The following is a 12,933-nucleotide window of genomic DNA, read 5'->3' as shown; positions in this document are numbered from 1 at the left end:
GTCCCCCGAGAGGGACTCCAACCCCCGCATTTTTGTTAGGCGAGCCTAGATAGGCTGGGGGCATTTCCTTGATGTCGAGCCCCTGAGGGGGGCTCCATCGACCCCCCCCCCCACAGTTGGTTACAGAGCCTGCTAGGCTCAGGGGGCATATTTGTGTAAGAGCCTGTGTGGCTCCAACAATTGGGTGCAGTTTTGCCCAGAGGGGCTAGTGAGAGCCCCTGGCGCAGTTTTTGTTGATTCCCAGCTGCCCAGCAATTAGTGGGCAGCTGCACCGTTTAGGTCTTGGGATTGCCCAGGTGCCCAGCAAGTAGTGGGCACCTGCACCGTTTAGGCCCTAACATTGAGACACAGGGCGTTCTAGCCCCAAAAAGACCAGTTGGCCTAGGGACTGCCATAGGTAGTGGCTTATGTAAGTTTTGCGCAATTGTATGGTTATTGCACCTCTGAATGTCTTTTCTTGCATCATGTGTTATTCCTGCACCTCTGAATGTTTTTAGGCATCATGTGATTTTTGCGCTATTGTATTGTTCTGGCACCTCTGAATGTTTTAGGCATCATGTGTCTTATTTATTTATTTATTTTATTTTTTTTGCTATTTTTAAAGCGCGCAAATACCCATACAGGTGTCTCGGCGCTGGTGATCAGAGAACTCCTTACACTTTGATGGGGTGGTTAGGCAGAGGAGAAAAGCCATGTCTTGAGGCTTTTTCGGAATTTAAGGAGGGTGGGGGCAGTTTTGATATGCAGTGGGAGGGTGTTCCACAATTTAGCCGTGGCTGTAGTGAAGCACCTGTCTCCCCAAGTGGCCTTTTTTGTCCAAGGGACAGACAGCATGAAAGCTGTGGAGGATCGAAGAGTTCTGCGATGTTCCAATGGGTGAAGAGCTTCTTTTAGGAACTTAGGCCCTGGGTAGTTAAGGGTCTTGTAGGCTATGCAAAGAGCCTTGAATTTTATTCGGCTCCTGATTGGGAGCCAGTGGAGCTTTTTGATGTGATGGGAGACAGATGTGAATTTGGAAATAGAGAGTAAGGTTCTGGCAGCCGCGTTTTGCACGGTCTGGAGTTTGTTGAGGACTCCTTCCTGAGCATTGAGAAGCAGAGTTACAATAATCCGTTTTTGAAAACACTAAAGTACTGATAAGTGTTTTGCCGGCTGACTGTGGTAGATAAGGAAGGAGTTTCTTGATTTTTTTGAGTGTGTAGAATACAGATGATACGACAGCATTGGCGTGGTGGTGGAAAGTCAGTTTGTTGTCGAAGGTGACTCCCAGGTTACGAACCTTAATCACCGGTTGGGGGGGGGGGGGGGATCCCAACTCCGGTGGCCACCATTGTGGGGACCATGCTGGTTTCAAGCTCCCGAATGTCATCACCTCCGTTTTATCAGAGTTAAGTTTGAGGCAGTTTGATGACATCCAGGAGCTTATTGCCTTCATACCCTCGTGGAAGTTGGCTGCACCTCTGAAAGTATTTAATTGCATCATGTGCTTTATTCTTAACACCGCTGAATGTATAGGTTTATGCATCATGTGTTTCTCTTTACTACTCCTCTGAACGTATATTTATGCATCATGGGTAATGTGTTCTTTCCTAGACCCCTAAACGCTGTGTGATACTTAGGTGGTTGTCTGTACACCTCTGAATGTTTTTAGGCATCATGTATCGTCTCTTTATTACTCCCCTGAATGTGTTTCATGCATCATGGGCAATGTGTTCTTGTTTATACCCCTAAATGTATTTTATTCTTAGGTGGTTGTTCTTTTTAGTACAGGTGGTCCTAGTGAGGTCCTGGTACCTGTTCCCAGTAGTTACTGGATGTATTTTATAACTTATTTTGTGCTATACTTATTCTAAGTTCTAAAAGTGCTATTTCTGATTCTGACAGTGGCCCATGTGGCCCTGTCCTGTAAATAATCCCTTGTGAATATTGCCCGTGCCAGTTGTCACAATGTACATGTGTGATACTATCTGATGTGTTTTTACAATACAAAAGTTATTTTATAATAACCTCGTGTGGATTTCCTTTTGTGGTGTGCCTAGTATGTTGCTGTTGTGTGCTGGCGCAAATGCTTTACACATTGCCTCCGAGTTTAGCCTTACTGCTCGTGCCAAGCTACCAGGGGGTGAGCAGGGGTTATCTTGGCGTGTGACTCCCTTGCCCTGACTAGAAAGGTGATTTCTGCCTGGCTTTGGCGTCAGCCTTAGCCTACCAGAAATAGCCAGTTCTAACACTCAGTCTGTTGGTTACGGCGGAGAGGGGAAGTTCAGAAGGGGAAGTCTGCACTGATGAACGGGGCACTCATGTCTGCCAACCCTTCGATGGTCTAGGCGAGTCTAGTTGCAGAGTCCTCTGATTTTTATACCTCCAGTTTATAATGTGCTGCAGATTTGTAAGTTTTTTATTGTATCCATTATGGTTATTTTCCTAATTGAATAATAAATATTTGATGGTACAGGTCTCCAATTTTTTTGAATTTTTGCTAAATGAAAATATCAAGGTGGTGAAAATATACATTCAGAAGCTCTGAGTGTATGCAGATCATGCACTAACGGACCCAGCAGACTCGCAGCGCTGGGGGCCTAGGGGTTACCAAAAATGACTAACTTCAGTTATGCATCACAACTCCACCCCCTATGGAGTGTCACTGGATCCAAATTGAAAAGCACTGGTCTTTATAGCTTGGAATATCTTGAGGACGCATGACTAAGGTTCCCTGGATGCCTTCAAGATAGGAAAGAGCTAGGGGGCTGAGTTTGCTGCCTGGCTAGAAGCTGGTTGCAAAAGGTTTGGTGACCTACAGGATCACAAACTAATGGAGTGCTTCAAACAAACTAAAATTGACTATGCTTTGTATGAGTGGAGAGACCCTGATACTTCAGACACACAACATAGACTGACAGCCAGCAGACTGCTGTGGCTCTATGAAATGTAGCAGATTACAGAATTGCCAGATAAGATCCCGAGTCTCCCATCATATGGGATATTTTACATAGCAAATGGGCTAATGTACCCCCTTCGTTCCCTAAGAGGAAGTTTACCACAATGTGATACACAGAACAAAAAAGTTAAACTGGGTGCTTGGGGAACGCAGGAGTCCAGATCATAAAACCTGGCGACACAAAATTTTGGAGACGATTGGGATCGAGCAGAAAGAGAAGACATTTGAAACCTACTGGGAACCATGTTTGTTGCTGTAGTCCACTGAATTCAAAGAGGTTACCAGCTCCGGATATTTTGGAGTATTACGTTTGTCATCTCATACATCAGGGTGGGTGCGGGATAATGAGTAGGGAGATCACACCTGGGTATTTTGACGCATGCCTGCATAGCAGAGATTAAGTTCCCATGTCTCAAACTCCTGCGGCTCTAGGCAATTACTATGTTTGGCTTGGAAGCTGCGAGTTGACACCAGAGTTGGCAGGGCTGCTGGGGGAGTATTTGTTGCGGAATTTTCCTTTTGGCTCTCCTATTCCCTGCTGGTCAGTGGTTTTAGGCCAGTGTATGCGATTTGAAATCTGTAATATAAACATGTTTCATAAAGTGTGTTCTAGTGGCCTTGAAATAGGCGCACAGTCTCATGGTAAGATTATTCTTGACTGTAGTACTAAATTACAAGTAATTCACAATTACTGTCTATATATCAACAATGTGTCCGCCTGTCAGTTCTATGACTGTACTTATTTCGGTATGATAGAATAATCTTTGAAATTTGATTTTGCTTGATTCTGACTATGTGCTCTGTTTTCATTGACAGGGATGTAGTGAGGAGGAGGAAGAAGAAGAGGATGACAGCAGCGAGGAAGCTGAAAATGAAGAGGATGAGGATGATGAGGAAGACAGTGAAGATGGGGAGGAGGAGGAGGATGAAGAGGAGGAAACAATGATGCCTGGGATGGAAGGAAAGGAGGAGGTATGTAGCTCATCTAGTGCTATGAGAATCTAGATTCACAAGGGAAAAATGACCAAGTAGTTGGGATGCCCCAAGGAAAATGTGTTATGTGTATGTGTGTGTGTGTGTATATATGTATATATGTGTGTGTGTGTGTGTGTGTATATATGTATATATGTATATTTATTTATTTTATTTTATTTGTTTGCATTTGTATGGCGCACAGCTACCCAACAAAGGGTTTCCCGGCGCAACAGATCCCAGTGTCAATGCGGTTACAGGAATTAGATGTTGAATAGCCATGTTTTTAGGGCTTTCCTGAATTTGATGTAGCTTGGTTCAGACCGCAATGTGGGTGGCATAGAATTCCAAAGTGTGGGTCCTAGAAATGAAAAGGACTTGCCACCCATGTGTGACAGCTTGATCTTTGGGATTTCAAAATTATTTGCCGTAGAGGAACGAAGGTATCTGGAGGGACGGTAGGGGCGCATCAGGCTTTGTAGGTATTTTGGGGCGGTATTGGTGGAAATCCTGTGCATGAAACATAGGGATTTGAATTTGACCCGATTTTCAATTTTTAACCAGTGTAGTTTCCTAATGTATTTGGTAGTTGGAGTAGTGATAGGGATTTTCCAGAGTAGTCTGGCTGCTGCATTCTGTACTGACTGTAACCTGCGGACAGTAGCTTTATTTGCCCCCAGGTACAGAGCATTGCCATAGTCTAATCTGGATGTGATCAGGGCGTTGACAACTGTTTTCTTGGTGTTTTCAGGTAACATCCAGCAGATCTTTTTGAGCCATTTCAATATGGCGAAGCAGGTAGATGAAGTTTTTACTGCTTGCTGGTGTAGACTGAGTGAGTCGTCAATGACTCCCAGGTTGCGAGCATGCGCGACAGGGGTTGGGGGGGGGGGGGTACCCATTTCAGATGGCCAGTGTTGGGGTCCCCAAAGTTCTTTGTTTTTACCCAGCACGATTAACTCGGTTTTCTCGCTGTTAAGTTTTAGGAAATTTTTCTGCATCCAACCAGCGATTTTTACTAAGTCCGAGTTGTAGGGAAGAAGAGTTGTCAGCGTCTGCTGCTGATAGCGAAAAAAGCAGCTGAGAGTCATCAGCGTAAGAAAACATTAAAAGCCCAGTGTCTTCCACAATCTTGGACAGGGGACTCATATAAACATTAAAAAGCAACGGGCTAAGAATGGAGCCCTGAGGTACTCTGTGTTTAAATGTCCTTGTATCAGAACAGGCAGTTTGCGAAAATACCTGAAACGTTCGATTTTCTAATAGTGATTTAATCCAATTAAGAGCTGCCCCGCGAATGCCTAGAGAGTGGAGGGTCTGGGCGAGGACCGCATGAGACACGGTGTCGAATGCCGCGCTGAGGTCGAGTAGCACAAGTGCTACTGTTTCGCCCTTATCCACCATGCGGCGGATGTTTTCGGTCACCCCTAGCAGTGTAGACTCTGTGGAAAAACCTGCACGAAATCCCGACTGGTGAGATGGTAACAGATCATGAGTGGTGATGAAATCTGTAAGGCAACGATGAACATGCTTCTCTAATAACTTAGCAAAGGTGGGTAGCAATGATATTGGACGGAAGTTGGCTGGCAGGTTGTGGTCTGCGCCAGCTTTCTTTAACTCCATGGCTGCTAAGGCAATTCCCCTCCTGTGCTGGGAAATTGCTATTTTCATTGTTTTATGACGAGCTGGGCTCGTCATCAGTGTATGAGGAGGCTACACCATGACGAGCCCAGCTCGTCATGAGTGTGGAAGGGGTTAAGAGTGGATGAATCATCGCATGCTTCCATTCACTGGGTACGGTTTTTCTAATAACGACGTATTAAGAAGATCAGTGATTGTAGTTAGAACGTTACTGCTAAGTTGTTTTAGGATTGAACATGGCAGTGGGTCTCTAGGAGAGCCCGATTTGATGGTTTTTAGCAGCCCTTGAACCATATCAGGATTCAGCAGGGGCCAACTATCTAGTGTGGCAAAAGATGTATCAGCCAAGGAATGGCAATCAGTGATACCTATGGTATTACCTGACGTAAGTGAAGAACAATTGGAAGTCGCTTCAGGAGTGAAGTCGTGTTCATTGGCAGCATAGTCGATATCTTGGTGGATTTTATCAACTTTGTGAATAAAAAAGTTGGCTAACAGGTCACATTGCGTTTTGTGTAGCTCAGGTGGAGGTTGGGACGTATTGGAGCCCGCCAGCTCTTTAACTAACTTGAAGAGAGTTTTAGAGTGATCTAAAGCATTTGTGATTTTTGTGCAGATGAATTTTGCTTTGACGTTGCTACACTGTTTTTGGTAAGCTGTTAGCTGAATTTTGTATTTTTCCTTATCTGCAGGTAGGTAAAACCTCCTCCATTGACGTTCGAGATTCTTACATTTAGTTTTTTCATTTTGCAAAATATCATCGAACCATGGTGCAGGAGAGCGATGGGTGTTTTGTTTTAACTTTGTTTTAGGCAGAATGGAATCAATGGCTGAAAGAAGCCAGTTTTGTACTGTGGAGGAGAGCTGTTGGACAGTAGTCTAAGTGCAAGGACTATGTTTTTCCAGTAGGGCATTGAGGCTGTCAATATCAAGTTGTTTCCATTTCCTTATGAGCTGAGTGGGTAAAGTGTGTTGTCTTTGTTTGATATGTCAACCTGAAGATTAAATTTAACCATGAAGTGATCGGACCAAGGCAAAGGCTGGGCAGACTGCGTCTCAATGTTGTTGAGTTTGGAAAAGATGGAATCCAACAGATGTCCTGCACGATGTGTAGGACCGGAATTCTTTAACGTTAAATTAATAGCAGCTAAGTCGTTTATTAGAACTTTGGCCAAGGAGCATTTCTCATCCTCTAAGTGCAGGTTTATATCACCTAGAATAGTAAAGTTGGCAGTTCTCATGGCCAGTGGACCGATTAGTTCAGACATATTTGTGACCCATTTGGATGCTGCCGCCTCGGGAGGCCGATATACAAGGATTCCGGATAGGGTGAAATTAGGGGCTAATGTAAGTTTAAAGATCGCCGCTTCAGAACCACCGCATAAAAGCGGCTTAATCACAGTGAAATGATTTTTTAAAAATTATAGCAATTCCTCCACCAGGTTTTTTATCCCTGTCCAGTCTAGTAATGGCATAGGAATCAGGAAGTGCCATAACTATATCGGGTCCTGAGCTATCTTTGAGCCATGTTTCTGTGACAAACAGTGCATCCGGTGTTTCATCTAAGAGCAAATTAAAAATTTCTGTTTTATGTTTTGGTAAGGAGCGACAGTTGAGACTAATGAAGGAAAATGATTTTAATTTTAACTGAGTCTTGATGGAATCAATGTGCGTAGATTTGGTCCCTACTGGGTCAATATGTAGGTGGCATGTTTGACAGGGATCCTTTCCCCCCCCTAACTGTAACAGTCTGCAGGAAGATGTAATATCCGATTGTAGAGCCTTCAATTGGGCTGACGTATATTTAATATGTGGGGCTTCTGAGGGGTTTATCACAACTTTAGCTGTAGGAAATACCTGTGCTAGGTCAGGGTCCGAGTTAGATGATGATGCCATCGCCCTGAAGCACGTCCGAGGCGCAGACGGGCTGACTCTGGCTTGACTCAGGCGCTGAGGAGGCGCGTCCACAAACGCGCCCGCTAGCGCGGAGAACGACCGTTTCCTTAAGTACAGGACACTGGAGCGCTCTCACCGCTCTCGCCCCCTCACTCAATATGGCCGCCGTACAATATGTTAATACTGCACCTCAATCTACAGCCCTAAAATCGGCTGGGATCGTCTGGACAAAGCGAAAATGGTGCCTACTGAGTGCCAGGTGTGCTGAGTGCAAGCAGTATGGAAATTCAGCAATTTAGGAATTAAAATTCGGCGTATTTTTTAAAATCAAACACGTTGCACGCAGTAGCTCTAAATGGCTCCTAGCGTGATCTGAGCACAAACAAAGTATTTGCAGAGCGCTGGAATCTCATATATATATGTGTATGTATATGTATATGTTTATGTATATGTGTGTGTATGTGTATGTATATGTGTATGTATATGTGTATATATATGTATGTGTATGTGTGTATATATGTGTGTGTGTGTATATATATATATATATATATATATATATATATATATATATATATATAATGTGTGTGTGTATATGTGTGTGTATATGTGTATGTATATATATATATATATATATATATATATATATATATATATATTCGAGGCATGTGGGCTGCTGAATTCATATCTGTGCATAGATCGCCGCCTAGTGTTGGGTCCGGATGATTGCACATTGTTGTCCTGGAAGAGTCTTCGAAGTATCACGAGATAGGTGGCTCCTCCCCTGGACTACAGTGCGCATGGGCATCGACTCCATCCCCAGATTGTTTTTTTCCGCCATTGGGTTCGGATGTGATTCAGTTCCCTCTGTCGGAATCGATAGTTGTTTAACTTTCCTTACTTGAGACCAAAAGGTCTTTAGGATCTCGCGTCGGTATTGTTATCGGTCGGGTTGGTTATTCATCGGCTCCGATCAACTGCTGCCCTTCCGCGTGCTGTCGGCGCGGACGGGCCTACACGACGCTCCAGACTACTTCAACATGGAACGAAGTCCATTTAAGAGGTGCCCAGTGTGTGCCTCAAAGTACCCGCACATCGACGTGCACCCAGTGTGCAACAAGTGCTTGTCGCCAGACCACGACGAGGCCAAGTGTATGGCCTGCTCCAAGTTCCGGTCGAAGAAGACTCTCAAGCTACGCCGGGCTGCAAGACTGCAGGCCCAGAGTTCGGCACCCCCACCAGCAAACATCTTTGAAGAGGATGTTGAAGACGACACCATCCTAAATGTTTCGGACTCTAACCCGGCGTCGGAGGGCGAGGAAGACTACGACGCGGGAGACAAAGAGTTCGAGGAAGTCGTCGAGGAGGTAGGGGACGACGACGGGGCCATTGCCACCGTGGAGGATAGCTCAGAGGAGGAGCATCCTCAGACTGACTCCGGGGTCAAACCCCATCATAAGGCCCAGGTCGAGGATCGCCTTCGGGCCTTACCCAAGACCTCAATAATCGTCCCACGGCCCCGCCTCCTAGCCCGGCCACGGACATTAGTGATGCGCCACTCCCGGTCCAGAAACCGAAAGTGAAGCCATCGGGGTCAACACCATCAGGATCGAAACCGAAAGTGCAAGTGGCACTGGTTGGGTCAAAGGCGCCGGAGACCTCGGCGCTGAAAAATCCAAAATGGCTGTAGAGCTCAAGAGCCACGCCAAAATGGCCGATCCGAAGACCACGGTGCCGAAGCCTAAGGCTAAGACGCCCGACGCGGCGGCGTCGACGCCGAAGCTGGTCGACGCTCTAAAGAGTCGCGTCGACGCCAAGAAGGTCGATGACCATAAGAAGGCCCCGAAGAAGCGTCAGGACGACCCCAAGTCTATAACTGCACCAATCCCAGTCGAGAAAGCAAAGGGAGGTGCTGCGTCGGCTCCGAAGACGGCTGCTTTGGTCGCCGACCCAAATCCGGACTCGGAGGACTCGCTCGAGCCGATCCGGCCCTCCCCATCCCTCACCAAGAAGGTCTCGGAGTGCCTGCAGCGGATTCGGGAGGAGGCCGCAGCGACTGAGCCAAAGGTCACTGTGCCGCACAAGCCTCCACAGAAGCCGGCAAAGGCGCAGACGCCGATTCACTTCACGCTACCGCCAAACGGCGCCGAAGGCCTTCGCTCCGAAACATGGGGCCGGGGGGCCTTTAAAGCTGGTTTCGACGCCGAAGGCATCATTGGTGGTGCCGAAGCCACGGCATCAACCACTGGCAGACGAGGAGCGTCGAGAGGTCATCATCGACGCCAACACAGGCAAGCTCTCTCTCCTCAAGGGGAAAATCACCCCGGAGCCTGCGTTGGAACATTTCCATATTCCCCCTTAAAAAGAAGTTGGACTCTGCCGGTGCTCTGCCCCTATGGAGCAGACATCTCCACAGGGTCTGGACCTCTCACCCACTCACTCTAACGCTGGGGAGGGTGACGGAGACGAGGAGGACGAGTATAATTATCCAGCATACTCTGACCCAGAGGATGTCCATGAGCCATGGTCTGCAGGAGGCGACCCTGAGGACCCTCAGTCAGGACACGAGCCGCAGCTTTTTGCTGCAAAAACTTCACCAACGGAGGACTCTGCAGCCTTCAACGCTTTAATTGAAAGAGCTGCGGCCAACCATGATGTCGACCTCCACGCCGACCCAGTGGATGTCGATTTTTCTTTTTGACACTTTCTCAGTGGCTGAAAAGACCGTCAAAACATTGCCAATGCTCAAGGGTGTGCTAAAGCATGCGCCAGAGGTTTTCAAGGACCCCACCCGGGCAAGAGTCATCAATCCTCGCATTGATAAGAAATACAAGGCAGCGCCCACTGACCCAACATACATCAAGGGCCAGTTGCCACTGGACTCTTTGGTTGTCTCCAACGCACGTAAACGTGCCAATTCACAGACCACGGGTGATGCTCCTCCCCCTGACAAAGAATCAAAGGTGTTTGAGGCATCAGGGAAACGTATTGCTGCGCAGGCAGCCAATATATGGCGCATATCAAACACGCAGGCGCTACTTGCACGCTACGATAGGGCACACTATGACACCCTAGAAACACTTCTACAGCACTTGCCAGATCAGTATAAGGAGGGTGCGGAAATGCTGATTCAGGAGGGTAAACTCATTACCAATGCCTCCATCAAGTGTGCTGTAGATGTGGCTGATACCGCCTCGCGAGCGATAAATACTAGCGGTCTGCTGCGCCGGCATGCATGGCTCAGAATATCAGGCTTTAAACCAGACATTCAGATCACCATCCTCAACCAAACAGTAAATCCAGACCACCTGTTTGGACCTGAAGTAGATGCCACACTTGAAAAGATGAAGAAGGACACTGACACCGCTAAATCTATGGGTGCCCTTCAGTCCCAGCAGTTTCGGGGTGGTTCCTTTCGCCGCTCCAATAACAGAGGCACCTCAAGGGGTCAAGCGTCACAATCCACACAATTCTATATGACTAACACCCAATCCTCATATACCAACAAGGGTAGGGGTGGATACCGTGGCAACAACGTCAAGGGCTGAGGACGTGGAAATAACAGCTCCAGGTCCTCCACCGTCAGCAAACAGTGACGCCTTGTCACTGCCCCCCGACCACACAACACCGGTCGGGGGGAGACTCCAGCAGTTCCTGCCCGTGTGGAGGTCCATCACCACGGACAGGTGAGTCAAATCTCTTATTCAGTACGGTTATTGTCTGGAACTCACTTCCATCCCACCAAACATACCTCCAAAAAACCGTCCTATGTCCGGCGAGCACTTGCACTTGTTGCAGCAAGAAGTTCAGGTCATGCTGCAAAAAGGGGCCATAGAGCTCGTTCCACTGCAGGAAAGGGGAACAGGGGTTTACTCCCTGTACTTTCTAATCCCAAAAAATGACGGATCTGACAGGCCCATCCTGGACCTCAGATCTCTCAACATGTACATTCTGTCAGAGCATTTTCATATGCTTACTCTGCAACAGGTTCTCCCACTGCTTCAGCAAGGGGACTTCCTGACAACTCTGGACCTCAAGGATGCATACTTTCACATTCCCCTGCATCCTTCACACAGAAAGTATCTAAGGTTCACCATTCAAAACCAGCACTACCAGTTCAAGGTTCTGCCCTTTGGGGTCACCACGGCGCCCAGGGTCTTCACAAAGTGCCTAGCGACAGTGGCGGCGCATCTCAGACGTCAGAACATTCACGTATACCCCTATCTGGACGACTGGCTCATTCAAGCAAAGTCGCACACAGTGCGCCGACCACGTGTCTCAAACCATTCACCTTCTGCACGATTTGGGATTCTCACTGAATTACCCAAAGTCCCATCTCCAGCCCGCTCACATACGGCAGTATTTGGGCGCGACCATAAACACTCTGGTGGCTACAGCACAGCCAAATTCAGTGAGGATCAACATCATTCTATCGCTGATTCAAAAATTCAGACCTCAACACTCACTTCCAGCAAGAGTGTTCATGCAGTTGATCGGCATGATGGCCTCCTGCATCTCCATTGTCCCGCACGCGAGACTACATATGCGCCCGCTTCAGGAGTGCTTAGCACGTCAGTGGACTCAGGCTCATGGGCAATTGAAAGACCTAGTGTTGGTGAGCGGTCGGGCATACAACTCTCTGCATTGGTGGAATCCACAAAACCTTTGCAAGGGCCGACCGTTCCAGGAGCCTGTGCCACAGATTATCCTGACGACGGACGCCTCTCTCCAGGGTTGGGGAGCGCATGTACTCCACTACACAGTGCAGGGACTATGGACATTACAGCAGAAGAAGATGCACATCAATGTGTTGGAACTGATGGCAATCTTCCTGGCCTTAAAGGCATTCAAAGTACATCTGTGCAACAAGGTCGTGTTGATCCGGACAGACAACATGACAGCCATGTACTACATTCAGAAACAGGGAGGGACACACTCTCCACAGTTGTCTCATCTGGCTCAGAGCATGTGGAAGTGGGCCATTCAGAGGAACATCTTTCTCATGGCAGAACACCTCCCAGGCAAGGACAACCAGATGGCGGACCTGCTCAGCAGGCACAGCCACCAGATGCACGAGTGGGAGATACACCCATCAGTACTCCAGCCGTACTTTCGGACATGGGGTCATCCAGAAATAGACCTGTTCGCCACAAGGGAGAACGCAAAATGCCAAAGCTTCGCCGCCAGGTTCCCACACCCGCAATCGCAGGGCAATGCGATATGGATGAACTGGTCAGGCAAATTTGCGTACGCTTTTCCCCCAGCACCCCTGATACCGCTGGTGGCACGCAAGCTCAGGCAACACTCGATGACCCTCATCCTGGTTGCTCCAACGTGGGCTCGCCAACCATGGTACGCCACATTTCTGGAACTGTCCGTGGTACCGCATCAAAGGCTTTGCCTCACACCCAGCCTTCTGACACAGAGCCATGGCGACATTCAGCACCCAGATCCGCAACAGCTCAACCTGGCGATCTGGCTCCTGAAGT

At 47.7% G+C, this 12,933-nt stretch overlaps 1 protein-coding gene across 1 annotated transcript in view; it reads left to right on the top strand.

Annotated features, from left to right (window-relative positions):
• Positions 1–12,933, top strand: part of PPM1G (protein phosphatase, Mg2+/Mn2+ dependent 1G) — a 177,391-nt gene that overhangs the window by 88,364 nt on the left and 76,094 nt on the right. The window contains exon 6 of the mRNA XM_086928168.1: positions 3,755–3,910. Coding sequence (XP_086784294.1) covers positions 3,755–3,910 — 156 coding nt within the window. The remainder of the gene's footprint in view (positions 1–3,754; positions 3,911–12,933) is intronic.

The sequence above is a fragment of the Lissotriton vulgaris genome, chromosome 6 (assembly GCF_964263255.1).
Source record: "Lissotriton vulgaris chromosome 6, aLisVul1.2, whole genome shotgun sequence".
In the NCBI taxonomy this organism is placed as follows: Eukaryota; Metazoa; Chordata; class Amphibia; order Caudata; family Salamandridae; genus Lissotriton; species Lissotriton vulgaris.
This window is presented reverse-complemented; position numbering and strand designations above follow the sequence as displayed.